Source organism: Saimiri boliviensis, chromosome 9 (genome assembly GCF_048565385.1).
Source record: "Saimiri boliviensis isolate mSaiBol1 chromosome 9, mSaiBol1.pri, whole genome shotgun sequence".
In the NCBI taxonomy this organism is placed as follows: Eukaryota; Metazoa; Chordata; class Mammalia; order Primates; family Cebidae; genus Saimiri; species Saimiri boliviensis.
Window position 1 is genome coordinate 93,336,086 of NC_133457.1, and position 17,587 is coordinate 93,353,672.

The window sequence follows — 17,587 nt, forward strand, 5'->3', positions numbered from 1 at the left end:
TTCTGGTTTTTAAATGTCACAATTTATAGGTTTATACATCTGTCAAAGTCCAGAAAATTACATTTAAGATCTGTGGATTGCACTGTATGTGGATTTTGCCTGAAAAGAAAAAGATAATTACAAATAAAATATGAACTCTAGTTATTGAAATGCATTCTGAAGTACTTAGGGGGAGGTATACTGATGATGTCTGCAACTTACTTTGAAATATATGAAAAACATGGATTGACATAGAAAAATAGATAGATGAACAGATGTGTGATAGTAAGATGCTAATGGTACAATCCAGGTGGTAGTTATACAAATGTTCACTGTAAAACTATTTCTACTTGGCTGTGTTTGAAAGTTTTTATAATAAAATGGGGGAGGCAAATAATTGATTAACTTTACATAAAAGTATTAAAAACTGCCTTTAATTTCCAAACAACTCTCTCCATGAACAATTCCAATGCTTCTCTACATGCACACACACCTTTTATAAAGTTGCAATCACTGTTTATATAAATTTTTCGTCAAAAGTTATTTCTTTTTTTTTTAAGATGGAGTTTCGCTCGTTACCCAGGCTGGAGTGCAGTGGCGCAATCTCGGCTCACCACAACCTCCGCCTCCTGGGTTCAGGCAATTCTCCTGCCTCAGACTCCTGAGTAGCTGGGATTACAGGCACGCGCCACCATGCCCAGCTAATTTTACATATTTCTAAGACTCCATGTGTATAGCGTTTAATGTTTGCATAGACTATGAGTAAATACACTGTATGATACTTTGGAGATGTGGGTTTTATATATATATATATATATATATATATATATATATATATATATTTTTTTTTTTTTTTTTTTTTTTAGATGGAGTCTCGCTGTGTCACCCAGGCTGGAGTGCAGTGGCACAATCTTGGCTCACTGCAACCTCTGCCTCCCGGGTTCAAGCAGTTCCCTGCCTCAGCCTCCCGAGTAGCTGGGATTACAGGTGCCTGCCACCATACCTGGCTAATTTTTGTATTTTTAATAGATTGGGGTTTCAGCATCTTGGCCAGGCTGGTCTTGAATTCCTGGCCTCTTGATCCACCTGCCTCAGCCTCCCAGAGTGGTAGGATTACAGGCGTGAGCCACCTCGCCCAACCTGTACTGTGTACATTCTTAAAGCACTAGCCAAGCCTCCCTTTCCAGAGGAAAACTGGGTTGTTTGGTAGCAATCTTTTTTGAGAATGCCAAAAGCTGGGAAAACATTTTTTAAAGGCATCAAAGAGCTACCAGGGCTGTGAGAAATTGTGGGGCCAAGAGTGGGAACAAAAAAGCCCAGAATGATGAGCCCAGTATTAGGGAGTATTTCCTTTCCTCTTGTCTGATTCCAAAAGGGAAAGCTGATGGGCTTTGCCAGATTGTGATTACAAAAACTAGCCACAGTATTTCCAGAAGCTTGCTACTGCCTATCAGGAGGTGGAGTCCAGGCCAGGTTCAGTGGCTCATGCTGTAATCCCAGCACTTTGAGAGGCTGAAGCAGGAGGATTCCTTGAGCTCAGGAGTTTAAAACCAGCCTGGGCAACATAAGGAGACTCCTGAGACCCCATCTCTACCAACACCACCACCACCACCACCACCACCACCAACAACAACAACAAAAGAGGTGGAATCTATTTCCCCTTTGAAATTGGTGGGGTGGGCCTATATTACTGCTGTGACAGACACTGTGGCAGATGTGACACCATGTAACTTCCAAACCTAGATTAGGAAGGCAGTCCAGATTCTACCTGGCTCCCTGTTGAGATGCTTGCCCTTGGGACTCAGCCACCATGATGCGGGTGTTCTAGTAGACTACCCCACCTAAAGTCCCAGTTAAGAACCAGCGACACCTGCCAGGCGTGTGAGTTAGCAAGCTTTCAGATGATTTCAGCCCCTAGCTGTCAACCTCTGAATCTTCCAGCTGATGCCTCAGACACTACGAAGCAGACACAAACCATCGCTGTTATAACCTGACCAAATTCTTGACCCACATGATAAATGGTGAGCATAGGAAATAGTTATTTTACCATTTGACTTATATCTCCTTGAAGGACTTTCACAAACTTTCATTTACAAGCCAGATAGGAGGTTCACATCTGAGTCATGGCACCAAAAAACTAAAAAAAAAAAAAAAGTCAGGTAGAAAAGGAAAAAAAGAGCCGGGCGCGGTGGCTCAAGCCTGTAATCCCAGCACTTTGGGAGGCCAAGGCGGGTGGATCACGAGGTCAAGAGATCGAGACCATCCTGGTCAACATGTTGAAACCCCGTCTCTACTAAAAATACAAAAAAATTAGCTGGGCATGGTGGCACGTGCCTGTAATCCCAGCTACTCAGGAGGCTGAGGTAGGAGAATTGCCTGAACCCAGGAGGCGGAGGTTGCGGTGAGCCGAGATGGCGCCATTGCACTCCAGCCTGGGTAAGAAGAGCGAAACTCCGTCTCAAAAAAGAAAAGAAAAGAAAAGGAAAAAAAGAAATGCCTTCTTAGGCCCTGAGTCTCTCACTTTCTTTCTAAAAGCATGGTCAGCCATGGGAGTGTTAAAGAGGGAGAGGCCTGAAGCTCCAGTGAGGCTTGCGCTCCCTTTGGCTGTGGTTTCCTCTTTGTAGACAAAGTGGGGCAACAGAGGAAAAGGCAATGCCTTCAGTGTTAGGTGGGGGCCCAGGGCATGAAGCCAAGGTGCACTGGAGTGCAGATGGAAGGCTAGATTGGGAGAGCAGAGGGCCCAGTGGGTGCTTCTACGATTGTGGGTCTGGTGTTCATAGCTCTTTTTTGGCAGAACTGAATTCTTCCATCCTCCTTTTCTATTTGGCCCAGAGACAACTTAGAATTGCTCACCACAGTTCTGTGGGCAAAAGTTCCAAAGGCCACCCCCCTCCCCCGACCCCTTTGTCTCACAGGCCACGCACCTCTCATTAGTTCTCCAATACCCACTGCAGTGCAAACTGGGGCCTTCCCTCAGGCTCCCTTCTCCCAGAGGGCCTGATTCCAGTTCCAGTTTGCAGTTGGCCCAGGGTTTCAAATCCCTGTTTTGCCACATATTTGCTTTTTTTTTTTTTTTTTTTTTGAGATGGAGTCTCACTCTGTCACCCAGGCTAGAGTGCAGTGGCCTGATCTCAGCTCACTGCAACCTTCGCCTCCCAGGATCAAGCAAAGCTCCTACCTCAGTCTCCCGAATAGCTGGGATTACAGGTGCCGCCACCACACTCAGCTAATTTTTATGTTTTTAGTAGAGACGAGGTTTCACCACCTTGGCCAGGCTGGTCTTGAACTCTTGACCTCAGGTGATCTGCCTGCCTCAGCTTCCCAAAGTGCTGGGATTACAGGTGTGAGCCACTGTGCCCGGCTCATGTATTTGCTATTATCAACCTCCCTGGTCCTCAATCTCCTGTAAAGTGGGGTGACGTTACCTCAAAGGGCAGTCATAAGGAATAAATGAAGTACAAACGTTAAAGTGTTTAGTATGGTTGTGTGTTTATATGTACATATAATGCCTTACACTGTGTTCTTGGTGAGCTGGTGCTTAAGTTTTATGCCATCTCTCCCCCTAATCTTCCTAGGGGCTGTGAGCTAGAGAAAAGTTTCCTTGGTAACCATGGAGAGGACAGGTTTCTTCTAAGTATGGCTGGAGAAGCCCCCACCTCCAGTCCCAACACAATGGAACACATGGAGTTTTGTCGTAGTATCTGGAGGGTCCTGATTTGAGCTTGCCTTTGCTTAGGCTGGACTGTGTAAGACAAGTACTCTAAAGTGTTCCAACTTTATTTACAACCAGACAGCCCTGCTACCACCCCCACCCACCGCTGCCTCCTCAGCATTGCTCTGGGGGAGGAGCTGGATGAACTATGAACCTTCTGTCAAGACCAGGTGCTAGGAGGAACCCCTTGCTTGAAATGTGCAGGGTAGACTCATCACTTCTTCTGGGCTTGTGCCCTGGCCCGTTGAATCTTATCAGCCGTGGCCCCATCTGTGGCTCCTGTGCAGTGGGACAATACGAGGCTCAGCTCAGCCTCGTTCCGGTGTTCAATGGCCACGTCTGCAGCCTGAGCCACATCACTATGGTTTGAGCAAGAGAGAAGGTGGTGTCAGGACTGCTCAAGGACACAAACCCGGCCTCTCAGCAGCCCACAGCTCAGCCACCCAGCACCCACAGGCCCTCAGTCAACGTACCCAACAAGAAGCAAAGCCTTGACCTTCTGCTCAGGACCCACACGGGAAGCATACTTCTTGGCTTCATATTTGTTATGTTGTTTGATGCAGATCTCCACAAAAGGCTTAGGAGGAGAGAGAGTGGGTGGAGGGAGAAGGCATAGCCTCCTGTCCTCTCTTATGAGCAGAGCCCCAATGGATACATCGTCCATATATATTTTATATGCATACGCCTGTTAATATATATAATCTCCCAGCCCCCATGCAGATATTTATGATCTCAACATTCTTAGGTCAGAAACCACCTAAACCAAAGCTCTGTCAGAGCCTTGAGGAGACCAATTATTTCCAAGCTTCTGCTCTACCACCCACCACTACTCATTGTAACATGCATTCCTGCCACCTCCCCTTGCAGGTCCTATGTGTTCTCTCATGATTGGCATTCTCAAATCTGCCCTCTACACCTCTGAACCACCCACCACAGAAAACAGCCCTCAGTATCTCCACTGCCTCCCATATGCACCCTCCCTGTCCCCCTCCACCCTCCTCAAACAGGACTTTCCCTATGGCGCATGGTGCCCCCTGTGGCCCTCCCTGAGGAAAGCAGCTCATTCTCCCTCTCCCTAACATCTGCAGGCAAACTTGGATCCATCCTCCAGTGCACCCAACACAATGAATGGTGCCTGCCCACTAATGCGTATACAGGAAGGACTCACTAAATAGGTGGGCAGCTGAACAGGCCATGAATGGGCCATCCTGTCTGTCCCCCTGCCTATCCCTCTTCCCCAAAGACTACGCTCATTGGAAGTGGGCTGGAGGGAGGACCCTGCCTCACCAGGTAGCCAATGGGTGATTTCTTGCTCTTGGAAAACTTCTCTAGCTCTTCCCAGTCTTCCAAATCTGCTAGGGCAGTCAGCTTCAGCCACCAGAGCCTGCAGGAAAGCTGGGCTTGGAGGTGCTGCAGGAGAGGCTGGTGGTACTGGACCCACCTACAGCCTGGGACTCACCTACCTCTTGTCAGGGATGCGGAAGTCACGTGCCAGCTGCTCTGCACGCTTGTTGTGACCGCCAAGAATGAGGGTGGTAACAGTGTCATGTAGAGAGAGGTCTAGGAACTGGCCACCCAGCTCATCTTCTAGGCGTCGCTGCAGCCGAAGGAGCCGCATTTGATCCTCTGTAGCCTGGGGACCCGGATAATGAGGCAAAATGGGGATGAGGGATCAGGAGGGGAGACTAGTAGAGGAGGAAGAGCCTCTTAGAAAAGGGTGCACCAAACCTTGGCTGCAAACTCATTCTTGGCCTTGTAGAAGGCATCGGCGGCTGTCTGAAGAGCTGCTACTCGGCCCTCAATCCGCTATAAAGACAAGAAGGCAGGCCTGAACTCATAGCATGCAGGACCCTGGCCCTCCCCACCCAGGCTACAGTCTTCTCCTCAATCCCTGTACCCAGGGTCACCCTTCCCTGCTAGGGGCACCACTCTGATGTCCTAGATAAACAGCTAGCTCCTCTGACACCAACTCCCATCCTGGCCTCACGTCAGACTCTCCCTTACAGTAAGGACTAGACGGGGTGTACACCCGGCACGAAGGCCTAGATTCCTGAAGGAACCAGACCAACAGCCCCAGCCCACAGGTCCCACATGCCCCATGGGCCTCAGACCTCTTCTGCAGCATAGCTGGCTCGGATGTGGAAGCTGCCCAATTCCTGGTGATTGTCATCCTGATTGTAAAGGTCCTTCAGCGTCTCTAGCTCCTGATGCTTACAGAACTGGGGCCATAGGCAGGCGATCAGTCAGCAAGGCCAACTCAAGTGCTCAGCAGGCTCCGCCCCCAACCCTGCCCACTACACACACCTGTCGGTACAAACTCAGGGCCATGGGCTGATTCCGAAGAGTCATGAAAAAATCTCCTCGGTTCAGCTCATTCTTCAGGTGCAGCAACACCGTGAACACTGTAGGAGAATAAGGTGGAGTGGAACTCCAGCCAGGCTCCCACTCACCCTAGGGGCCCTCCAGCCTTGCCCTCACCCAGGTCAGTGTCCCCGCTCTCGATGGCCTTGCTTAGTGCCAGTTTGCTCCTCTTCATCTTTAGGAGAAGGGGTACCTGCTCCCCTGAGCGTGGCTCATACTCCAGCAGCTGTGAGGTGAGAAGGAAGACAGAGAGGAGGAGCTGGTATGGGGACCCTGAACACCCACATCAGAGTGTCTGTGGAAGGCTGGGCACCCACACCTTGATGGCCAGCTCCGTGCGGCCACAGCCATAGGCTCGTGCAGCAATGTCAGAGTAAGAGACACCAGGCGTGTCCCCCAGCTTCTGGTTAATAGCTCGAGCCACATCCTCATCTGAGACATCCTTCTGTTGTACCTGCAAGGGATGTGGGGTGTCACACACATCTGGATGCCATTCCTCACTCTCCACTCCTGCAAGCCCTTAGGACCCACCCCTTCAGTTCGACACTTTTTCTTCTTTTGAGATAGTCTTGCTCTGTTGCCCAGGCTGGTGTACAGTGGTGTGATTTCGGCTCAGTGCAACCTCTGCCTCCCAGGTTCAAGCGATTCTCATGCCTCAGCCTCCTGAGTAGCTGGGATTACAGGCGTGCGCAACGATGCCTGGCTAATTTTTGTATTTTTAGTAGAGACAAGGTGTCACCATGTTGGCCAGGCTCATCTCAAACTCCCAACCTCAGGTGATCCACCCGTCTCGGCCTCCCAAAGTGCTGGGACTATAGGCTGAGTCACCGTGCCTGGCCCAGTTCTACACTTTCTGTTTCCTCCAACTCACCAGGGCCTGGAATCCCCTAAGTGCCCTTGGACCCCATCCCACATCCTTGCCTTGTAGCAGGCCCAATGGGCCAGGATCCTGCTGACACCCTGTACTTCAGGAAGGCGCAAGTACTCGCATATCTGGATGGCCAGGGGGTAAAGTCTCCGCAACACAAGCCTGGTAGACCGGTGGGTAAAGGATACAAGGAGTGAGGTGGAGGAGAAAGAGGGGGCAGAGTGGTCTCAGCCTGCACATCAGGCCTCCCACATCCAAGAGAGATGTGTCAGAAGCAGTGACCATAAGACCCCACCAAAGGCTATAATTCCTCCCCCCGACAGCCCTCTCATTGCACCCTTGGGCTTACCCTACCTGTCCAGCAGCACCTGGATGGTGAGCTGCTTGTATCTGTATTTTCCTTGGTTAAGGATTCAGCTGGGGAATAAGCCCTGCCTGCCAAGTACCTGCAGACTGCATCTCCAGCCCCTTCCCCTGCCACCCCTGGCTGTAAGCACCCTTCCAGAGTGCACAGGGATACTGGCTATAGGTGAGTGGGATCCCAATGTGATAGTCCCGAACGGCATTGAGCACACGCAGGTCTTGACACATGCGCACGAAGCTGTCTGGTGGAAATCTGTCCAGGAAGCACTTTCCAAAGGAGGCGGCCTGAGAAGAGCCAGAGGGTAATAGGAGAGAGCTTCCCTGCTGCCCATTCCACCTCCTCCCAGCCCCACCCTCCCCAACCCTCCATCCAGGCCAACCCTGAGCAGACTCTTCTGCATGTCTGGCTGGTGCTCATGTCCTGCAGCCTCAATGCACTGCTGCACGGCCTGGGTCAGCTGGCCCAGCTCCTGGATCTCCCTCAGGTACTCATCCGCCTTCTGGCTCTCTTTCTGGTGGGGAGGAGTCCAGAGCCAGAGCGTCATGACAGAGAACACTCCCGTACCTGGCCCCTAACCATTCTGGGCTGTGGTTCAAATAAGCTGCACAGGCTGGAGGCCCAACTCCCACAGCCCACTCAATCCACCTGAGGTGCCCACAGACATCATCCCATATCAGCCCATAACTGCCTTTGGGGGCCCTTGAGAACTCCCAGTAGTAACTAACCCAGACCTGTGCCTGACTGGGTGGGGACAGTGGAGATGCCCTGCCCATCCCTATCACACCACATGGAGGACACAGTGTCTCTTCTGTCTACCTGAGCCAGCCCTCCCCAACCAAGACCAGTGTCCTCCCTGGACCTCTCTCGACAGGTGGTACCTGGCTATGCCCACACATGCCAGGGCAGGGGCAGGAGGAACACATCCTGGGACCCGGGGAGAAGCTCAGGGCTTTACCTCATACTCCTTCTGAGCCTCTAGGAGCAGTGCCCCAGGGGCCATTGAGGCAATTTTGAAGATCTCCTCGCTGGCCGCTGTGGAAGGGAGTTGGTGAGTGAGGGAGAAAGGCAAGGAAACTCTGAGCCCTACCTCAACACCCCGTTCCTGCTCTGCGGCACTGGCCCAGGGCAGCTGCGGTGCCGAGGAGCCCATGCCTTGGGTTACGTGGTGCCCTAGTGAAGGCCTCACCTGGAACCTCGTGCAGGAACTCGTGGGTGCTGCGGGAGAAGATGCGGACACCATCGAGCTCAGGCACCAGGTAGGAGTCCTCGTCCAGCACAAACCTGAGCTTGGTTAAGGCTCTTAAGAGCACCCACATATGGGGTGGGGCAGGTGAACCCTCCCTTCCTCTCCCTCCACACACAGGCAGCCCTCCAAGGATACTGGATGCTCTCGGGTGCATCGCCCACCACCATCAGCCGCCTCTCCCAGGCCACCACTACAGCCTTCTCCTTGCTACGAGGACGGCTACACCTGTGAGAGCACCACACATACCCAGCTAGATACCAGCCCACAGCCATGTCTCCCACATTGCTGCTCACATCCCTTTGTCTCAGGACAGCCTGTACACACTTGCATCCCTGACTATATGCTGACCTCTCCACTTCCCTCTTACCCCTGCGCCCTCAGCTTGAGGCAGCTGTGGTCCACAGAGGACAATGGCTTCCTTCAAGTGCACTGGCAGAGAAGGTAAGATCCAAGCTCCACTAGGCTCGGCCAGTAGACATGATGAATCAAGGAACTGATTGTCCCAGGAAGCAAGCTATGTCTCACCGCACCCACAGCAATAACGCCCCCATCCTCACCAGACCATCTGCTTTGGAGCTGCCCGGATGTTGCAGTTGAACTCACACAGCTTCTCCTGAAATGGTGTGGGCAATGTTATGGCCCTGTCCCAGCAGTCACCATTCTAGTTGAAAAGCTCCCCCACATCCCCAAAAGATCTTGTACCCTAGACAAGGCACAGTACCCCTGTGTTGCCTCAGGATCATACCTTGAGTGATGCTGTCCCCATCCAGATGTAGCCTGTGTCTGTAAAGAGTGCCAGGTGTCGGTAGGTGAAGGAGACAGCCATCTGTAGGAAGCTGCTTACTCCTGGGGCCAGGCCAGGGGGTGTCTGAGGTAGAGCCAGGGTAGGGGTAGGGCAGATATATACTGACTTTTCAGAGCCTTCCCACTGCTTTCGCCAGCCCCTCCACTTCATTCCCACTCAGGGCCCTCACCACTGCAGAGCAGGCTGCATGGTCCAGGAGGTATAGATCAGGCCCCACAGCGAGAAGAATGTGTGCCACTCGGTCCTGGCATAGCACAGTCCAGCAGGAAGGTGCACTTTGCAGACCTATGGCAAGGGAAAAGGACAGCGTTAGGATTGCCAGGGCTCATAGTTTCTGCTTCTATGGGTCTCACAGGCTGGAGGCACATCTGTGGGTAATGAATGGCCATCTCAGCGGTGTCAGGGCTTACCTGGCACCTCTGGCATCCGGCGGAGTTTGAGGTCACCCACATTGGCACTGAGGGTGAAGCGGTGGGCCCCTGTGAGGATGGCCACTCCAGAACCAAATTCAGTGTGAAAGATCCGGGCATCCAGAACCCGGTTCTGGAGTACTTCCTGAGGAGAGGGGTCATGGGTTGAGGGAGCCACAGGGTCATACACTCTACCCCGCTTCCCCAGCCCTCTCTGACCCCTACATTGCCCATGCTGAAGTGTCTCCGGAAGTCACCATGAAGCCCATAAACCAGTACAGCACCATCTTCCTGCACACAGAGCAGCTCCTCCTCAGCAGACCAGCCCAGGGACACCACGGGTCCACTCTTCCACTGCAGGGGAGAGAGAGGTTCCTGAGGCTGTCCTCAGGTGAGGAAACCCTGTCCAGCCTCCAGCCACAGGGACCGTCAGAAATGCTCACCAGCAGGCTGGCCAGAGGCATGCCAGAAGCAGAGTATATATCGAGCACTGGCCTTACACTGGCAGCTTTCTCCTTCCGCCAGGGGTTCCTCAGCAGTGCTGCAGTTTGAGAAGAGACCTTCTGTCCTAGCTCCCCACGCCTACACCATGTGAAGTAGGCCTCAGGTCCTGACTCCCCAAACCTACCACATGTAAAGCAGGCCTCATGTCCTGGCTCCCCAGGCCCACCCCATGTGAAGCAGGCCTACAAAAACCAGAAGTAAAAGCATCTCAGCAGGGTGAGTCGGGGTGTCAACATGAACAATCTGACAGCAAGGCCCCAGGAATCAAGGACCTTAAGTTCATCCCAGGGTCCCAGAGCAGGTGGTGGTGGAGGGGCAACATACCAACGGGGCCCCCATAGGGTGCAGCAGCCACCAGGCAATCCCTGAGTTCTTCCTTCAGGTCCCAGTCCATGCTGTACAGCTCATATTTCCTGCCCACACAGAGATGAGCAGAGATTAGCCTCATTACCCTGCATCCGGAGGGAGTAAGCCCCAGGGGAATTTCTAAAGCCTCCATTTGTCTTCCACAAGGCTGTAGAGGAAGTCTCCACCCTCACCCCCAGAGGCAGGGAGGAGGGTGATGACCAGAAAGTTAGGCCAACTGACCACATGCATGCCTAGGGACAGCAAGAGAGGCAGCAGAGGGTTTTGGCAGGGAAGGATGTGGTTCTTGGGGCAAGTGTCCAAGGATGGCAGGAGCTCTTGAGCCAGGCAAGCTGTGTGGCCAACACCCAAGGCACAAACTGAGATAGAACTAAGGTGAAGTGGCTGGCTCAGGCCAGCCTTAACAGGAAATGAGACTCTCAGAAAGGGTCTCTCAGGGAAGAAAGCCTTTCTTCTATTTCTAGTTCTTTTTTGAGAGAGGGTCTTGTTGTGTTGTCCAGGCTGGGGTGCACTGTCACAATCACGGCTCTCTGCAGCTTCAACCTCCCAAGCTCAAGTGATCCTCCCATCTCAGCCTCCTGGGTAGCTGGGACTACAGGGTGCACTATTATACCTGGCTATTTTGTTTTATTTTTTGTAGAGATGGAGTCTCCCCATGTTGCCCAGGCTGGTCTCAAACTCCTGGGCTCAAATAATCCTCCCACCCTGGCCTCCAAAGTGCTGGTATTACAGGTGTGAGCTGCAGTGCCTGGCCTATTTCTGGTTCTTTGTGAATCAGGGTGTAGGCTTTATATCCAGGGGTTCAGCTCTATGCTTATTGACGATGAACTTAGTTTTAGAGGTACTGAGTTAGCAGTGCCTGAAGGAAATCCAAGAGCTTTTCAGTGAGATGGTGCTGGGAGAAGTCCTGGATTGGGGATGTCAATCTGCGAACACTTGGCTTATGGGAGTTAACCAAATCACAAATCACATGAGGCATGAGACGATTACAATCTGAAATGCTCATGGACCACCGAGTGTGTGCTGCATGGGAAGTCAGGGTAGGGAGCTTGAGGTATGTCAGCATACCTCAAGATGAGGGAAAAAGGAGTACCAAAAGAGACAAAGAAGGAGTGGGCACTACTCCAGGACACCAAGAGAAGACAGTGTTCAAGAAGGGCACTTCAGCCAGTATCATTTCAGGAATCTTCTCATTCGTGATCAGGAATATACCCATCATTACCTACTATTTGACATCCTTGTTGTGGTTCTAGTCAACATAATTTAAGAAAAAAAATAAAGATATGTTTATATTTTGATGAAGAAGCAGAGTTCATTATTTGCAAATAATATGATTACCTACTTAGAAAATCCAAAGCTGTGATCCTAGCACTTTATGGGGCTGAAGCAGGCAGCTCACTTCAGCTTAGGAGACCAAGACCAGCCTGGGCAACATGGCGAAACCCCATCTTTACAAAAAATACAAAAATTAGCTGGGTGTGGTGGTACATGCCTATAGTTCAAGTAGCATGCCAGCTACTTGGAGGGCTGAGGCAGAAGGATCACTTGAACCTGGGAGGTCGAGGCTGCAGTGAGCCAAGATAGCATCACTGCACTTCAGCCTGGGTGACAAAGTGAGACCCTGTCTCAAAAGAAAAACAAACACACAACGACGACGACAAAAAACCCAAAGCAGTCTAGGAAACAATGAATATCAGACTCTCACAGAGGGTGTAGGATGATCAACAAAAATCAGTTTATTTTCTATACCAAGAAATTTTCATACCATACCAAGAATCAATTAGAAATACAACTTTTTGGCCAGGCGCGGTACTTTGGGAGGCCGAGGTGGGTGGATCACGAGGTCAAGAGATCGAGACCATCCTGGTCAACATGGTGAAACCCCGTCTCTACTAAAAATACAAAAAATTAGCTGGGCATGGTGGCACGTGCCTGTAATCCCAGTTACTCAGGAGGCTGAGGCAGGAGAATTGCCTGAACCCAGGAGGCGGAGGTTGCGGTGAGCCGAGATTGCGCCATTGCACTTCAGCCTGGGTAACAAGAGAGAAACTCTGTCTAAAAAAAAAAAAAATACAACTTTTCAAGGTGAGGTAGGTGGATTACTTGAGATCAGGAGTATGAGACCAGCCTAGCCAACATGGTGAAACACTGTCTCTACTAAAAGCACAAAAATTAGCCAGGCATGGTGGACATCTGTAATCTCAGCTACTTGGGAGGGTGAGGAATGAGAATCACTTGAGCCCAGGAGGCAGAGGTTGCAGTGAGCCAAGATCATGCTACTGCACTTCAGCCTGGGTGACAGAGTAAGACTCTGTCTCAAAAAAATAAATAAAATTAAAGTAAAAATATAAAGATTATCCGGGCTCAGGAGGGAGTGCCTGTAATTCCAGCTGCTCAGGAGGCTGAGGCAGGAGAATCACTTGAACCCAGGAGGCAGAGGTTGCAGTGAGTTGAGATCATGGCACTGCACTCTAGCTACCTGGGCAACAAAGTGAGACTCCATCTGAGAAAAAAAAGAAAAGAAAGAAATACAACTTTTAAGAGATCCTAATAATGATGGGAATAAAACTGTAAGATGTCAAATAATAAATTTAACGAAAAATTTTACAAAATCAAATATTTTCCAAAGCTATAAAAGACATGGGGAAATATCCAAAATAACGTATAAATGCACAGGAATTCCAATAAATACCTTCTGCCAATTATCTGGCCAGTGGAGTATTAATGTACAAACTGATTCTAAAGTTCATATAGTGGGGCCAGGTGTGGTATGGCTCACGTCTGTATTCCCAACACTTTCGGAGGCCAAGGTGGGCAGATTACCTGAGGTCAGTAGTTTGAGGCTAGCCTGACCAACGTGGTGAAACCCTGTCTCTACTAAAAATATAAAAATTACCTGGGCATGGAGGTGGGCACCTGTACTCCCAGCTTGCAGGAGGCTGAGGCATGAGAATCACTTAAACTTGAGAGGCAGGGGTTGCAGTGAGCTGAGATTGTGCCACTACACTCCAGCCTGGGCGACAGTGGGAGACTCGGTCTCAAAAAAAAAAAAAAAGAGAGAGAGGAAAAAAATCATCTGAAAGAGTATACAAATATCAAAAAATCTTAAATATTTTGTGGTATTTATATTTAAATATAAATTTATATTTATTTAAATTTAAATTTAGATAAATATAAATTTATATTTAAATTTAAATTTAGATATAAATTTTTATATAATTAAATATAAATTTATATATAAATTCAAATTTAATTATATAAAAATATTTATAAATATAAATACCACAAAATATTTAATATAAATTTATATTTAATATTTAAGAACATTTGAAAATATGAGAACAGATGTATACCAGATATCACACACTATAAAAAGTTAACTTAAAAACTATTATTTTGGTGCAGGAATGTGCAAATAGATCAATGGAGAAGAATGGAGTCCAGGAAAAGAGCTCAGAATTGAGTATATAATAAAGATGACATTTCAAATTAGTGCAAATTGATACTTGAAATGAGACAATGGGCCATATAGAAACACAATAAATGCTATTTCATTATTTTACTTTCTGTGTTAATATATAGAAAAATGCTCAAGAGACTTCCATACTAAGCCAGAGACAGTGATTACTTTTGGGGAGGGTGGTAGATGGGGACACACCTGGGGAGCTGTCCATTTTTATACTACAAGCATACATCATTTTGTTATACTTTGCTTTACTGCACTTGGCAGTTACTGCATTTTTACAAATTGAAGGTTTGTGGCAATGCTGAGTCAAGCAAATCTATCAGTGTCATTTTTCCAACAGCATGTGCTCACTTCATGTCCCTGTGTTACAGTTTGGTAATTCTCACAATATTCCAAAGTTTTTCATTATTATAAATCGAATCTAGTGATCTGCGATCAATGTTGTTACCATTGTAATTGTTTTGGGGTGCCACAAACTGAGCCCGTACATGATGGTGAGCTTAACGAACACGTGTTGTATGTGTTCTGATTTATCCACCAACCAGCCGTTTCCCGATCATCTCTCCCTCTCTTCAGGCCTCCTATTCCCTGAGACACACAGTGTCGAAATTAGGCCAATTAAAAACTCTCTATCTGTTCAAGTGAAAGAAGAGTGATAAATCTCTCACTTTAAGTCAAAAGCTAGAAACTACTAAGCTTAGTGAGGAAGGCATGTTGAAAGCCAAGACAGGCCAAAAGCCAGGCCTTTAGTGCCAGTTAGCCAAGTTGTATATGCAAAGGAAAAGTTCTTGAAGGAAATTAAAAGTGCTACTCCAGTGAATGTAGGAATGATAAGAAAGCAAAGTAGCCTTATTGCTGATAAGGAGAAACTTTTAGTGAACTCTGTATAAGATCACACCAGCCACAACATTCCCTTAAGCCAAAGCCTAATGCAGAGCAAGGTCCTAACTCTTAAATTCTATAAAGGCTGAGAGAGGTGAGGAAGCTGCAGAAGTCTGAAGCTAGCAGAGGTTGGTTCATGAAGTTTAAGGGAAGAAACCATCTCTGTAATATAAAAGCACAAGGTAAAGGAGCAAGTGCTGACATAGAAGCTGCAGCAAGTTATCCAGAAGGTCTAGAAAAGATCATTGACAAAGGTGGCTGGCTAAACAACAGATTTTCAATGTAGATAAAACAGTCTTATGTTTGAAGAAGATGCCATCTAGACCTTTCATAGCTACAAAGAAGTAAACACCTGGCTTCAAAGCGTATAACAACAGGACTGACTCTCTTGTTGGGGCCTAATGCAGCTAGTGACTTTAAGTTGAAGCTAATGCTCATTTACCATCATGAAAATCCTAGGACCCTTTATGCTAAATCTACTCTATCTGTGCTCCAGAAATGGGATAACAAAGCCCAGATGGCATGGCATGGTTTGCTAAATGTTTAAAGCCCACTATTGAGATCCACTGCTCAGAAAAAAAGATTGCTTTAAAAACATAGCTGCTCATTGACAACGTACCTGGTCCCCCAAATACTCTGATGGAGATTAATGTTGTCTTTATGTCTTCTAACACAACATTCACTATGCAGTTCATGGATCAAGGAAGGAGTGATTTTGAACTTCTTTTTTTTTTTTTTTTTTTTTTTTTGAGATGGAGTCTTACTCTGTTGCCCAGGCTGGAGTCCAGTGGTGCAACCTAGGCTCACCACAACTTTTGCCTCCCAGGTTCAAGCAACTATCCTGCCTCAGCCTCCTGAATGGCTGAGACTGTATACACACACCACCATGCCTGACTAATTTTTATATGCTTTTTTTAGTAGAGACAGGGTTTCACCATGTTGGCCAGGCTGGTCTCGAACTCCTGACCTCAAGTGATTCATCAGCCTCGGCCTCCCAAAAGTGTTGGGATTCAACGTGTGAGCCACCGCGCCTGGCCTCAATTTTCAAGTCTTATATAAGGCTTTTTTTTCTCTCTTTTTTTTTTTTGAGACGGAGTTTCGCCCTTGTTACCCAGGCTGGAGTGCAATGGCGCGATCTCGGCTCACCGCAACCTCCGCCTCCTGGGCTCAGGCAATTCTCCTGCCTCAGCCTCCTGAGTAGCTGGGATTACAGGCACGTGCCACCATGCCCAGCTAATTTTTTGCACTTTTAGTAGAGACGGGGTTTCACCATGTTGACCAGGATGGTCTCGATCTCTCGACCTCGTGATCCACCCGCCTCGGCCTCCCAAAGTGCTGGGATTACAGGCTTGAGCCACCGCGCCCGGCTCTCTCTTTTTTTTAATTAAAGAAAGGGCCGGGCGTGGTGGCTCAAGCCTGTAATCCCAGCACTTTGGCAGGCCAAGGTGGGTGGATCACGAGGTCAAGAGATCGAGACCATCCTGGTCAACATGGTGAAACCCCGTCTCTACTAAAAATACAAAAAATTAGCTGGGCATGGTGGCACGTGCCTGTAATCCCAGCTACTCAGGAGGCTGAGGCAGGAGAATTGCCTGACCCCAGGAGGCGGAGGTTGCGGTGAGCCGAGATCGCGCCATTACACTCCAGCCTGGGTAACAAGAGCGAAACTCCGTCTCAAAAAAAAAAGAAAGAAAGACAGTGTCTTGCTCTGTTGCCCAGGATAGAGTGCAGTGATGTGATCATGGCTCACTGTAGCCTTGCAGCCTCAAACTCCTGGGCTCAAGTGATTCTCCAGCCTCAGCCTCCCAAGTAGCTCGGACTATCAGCGCATGCTAGTGTGCCTGACTGAAAAATTTTGTGTGTGTGTGTAGAGATGGGGACTCACTCTGTTGCCAGGCTGGTCTTGAACTCCTGGCCTCAAGTGATTCCTACACCTTGGCCTCCCAAAGTGCTGGGATTACAGGTGTGCACCACTGTGCTCAGTCTAGAAATACATTTTAAGGCTATAGCTGCCATAAATAGAAGTTCCTCTGATGGATCTCAACAAAGTAAATTGAAAATCTGGAAAGGAGTCATGATTCTAGATGCCATTAAGAGCACTTACGATTGATGAAAGATCAAAATATCAACATTAATAGGAGTTTGGAGGAAGTTGATTCCAATCCTCATGGATGACTTTGAGGGGTTTAAGACTTTAGTAGAAGTCTCTGCAGAGGTGGTAGAAATAGCAAGACAATCAGAATTAGGAGTAGAGCCTGAAGATGTGACTGAATTGCTTCAATCTCAGCACATGAACAAATAAGGATTTGCTTCTTACGGATGAGCAAAGAAAGTGGGTTTTTGTTGTTGTTGTTTGCTTGCTTGTTTGTTTTGAGACAGAGTCTCACTCTGTCACCCAGGCTGAAGTGCAGTGGCTTGATCTCGGCTCACTGCAATCTCTCTCTCCCAAGTTCTAGGCCTCCTGCCTAGGCCTCCTGTAACTGGGAATATAGGCACCCACCACCACACCTGGCTAATTTTTGTATGTTCAGTAGAGATGGGGTTTCACCATGTAGGCCAGGCTGGTTTTGAACTCCTGGCCTCAAGTGCTCCGCCCTCCTCAGCCTCCCAAAGTGCTAGGACTA

At 48.7% G+C, this 17,587-nt stretch overlaps 1 protein-coding gene across 5 annotated transcripts in view; it reads right to left on the reverse strand.

The window, feature by feature from the left end:
• The window catches only part of VPS16 (VPS16 core subunit of CORVET and HOPS complexes), a 27,743-nt gene continuing 10,156 nt past the window's right edge, over positions 1-17,587 (reverse strand). Inside the window, exons 1-25 of one of the 5 annotated variants that reach the window (XM_074406329.1) lie at positions 13,512-13,581; positions 10,574-10,662; positions 10,374-10,431; positions 10,189-10,286; positions 9,971-10,099; positions 9,746-9,890; positions 9,505-9,620; positions 9,276-9,398; positions 9,088-9,143; positions 8,666-8,755; positions 8,471-8,565; positions 8,240-8,316; positions 7,664-7,795; positions 7,441-7,568; positions 7,275-7,310; positions 6,974-7,082; positions 6,372-6,506; positions 6,170-6,278; positions 5,996-6,093; positions 5,803-5,910; positions 5,420-5,497; positions 5,155-5,324; positions 4,979-5,075; positions 4,165-4,268; positions 1-4,050 (exon numbers count right to left, since the gene is read on the reverse strand). In XM_074406329.1, coding sequence (XP_074262430.1) covers positions 3,906-4,050; positions 4,165-4,268; positions 4,979-5,075; positions 5,155-5,324; positions 5,420-5,497; positions 5,803-5,910; positions 5,996-6,093; positions 6,170-6,278; positions 6,372-6,506; positions 6,974-7,082; positions 7,275-7,310; positions 7,441-7,568; positions 7,664-7,795; positions 8,240-8,316; positions 8,471-8,565; positions 8,666-8,755; positions 9,088-9,143; positions 9,276-9,398; positions 9,505-9,620; positions 9,746-9,890; positions 9,971-10,099; positions 10,189-10,286; positions 10,374-10,431; positions 10,574-10,588 — 2,451 coding nt within the window. In that variant the 5' untranslated portion in view covers positions 10,589-10,662; positions 13,512-13,581 and the 3' untranslated portion in view covers positions 1-3,905. Of the gene's footprint in view, positions 4,051-4,164; positions 4,269-4,978; positions 5,076-5,154; positions 5,325-5,419; positions 5,498-5,802; positions 5,911-5,995; positions 6,094-6,169; positions 6,279-6,371; positions 6,507-6,973; positions 7,083-7,274; positions 7,311-7,440; positions 7,569-7,663; positions 7,796-8,239; positions 8,317-8,470; positions 8,566-8,665; positions 8,756-9,087; positions 9,144-9,275; positions 9,399-9,504; positions 9,621-9,745; positions 9,891-9,970; positions 10,100-10,188; positions 10,287-10,373; positions 10,432-10,573; positions 10,663-13,511; positions 13,653-17,587 lie in introns of those variants that run through there. The other 4 variants (XM_074406327.1, XM_074406328.1, XM_003941053.4 and 1 more) reach the window with 4 other exon arrangements.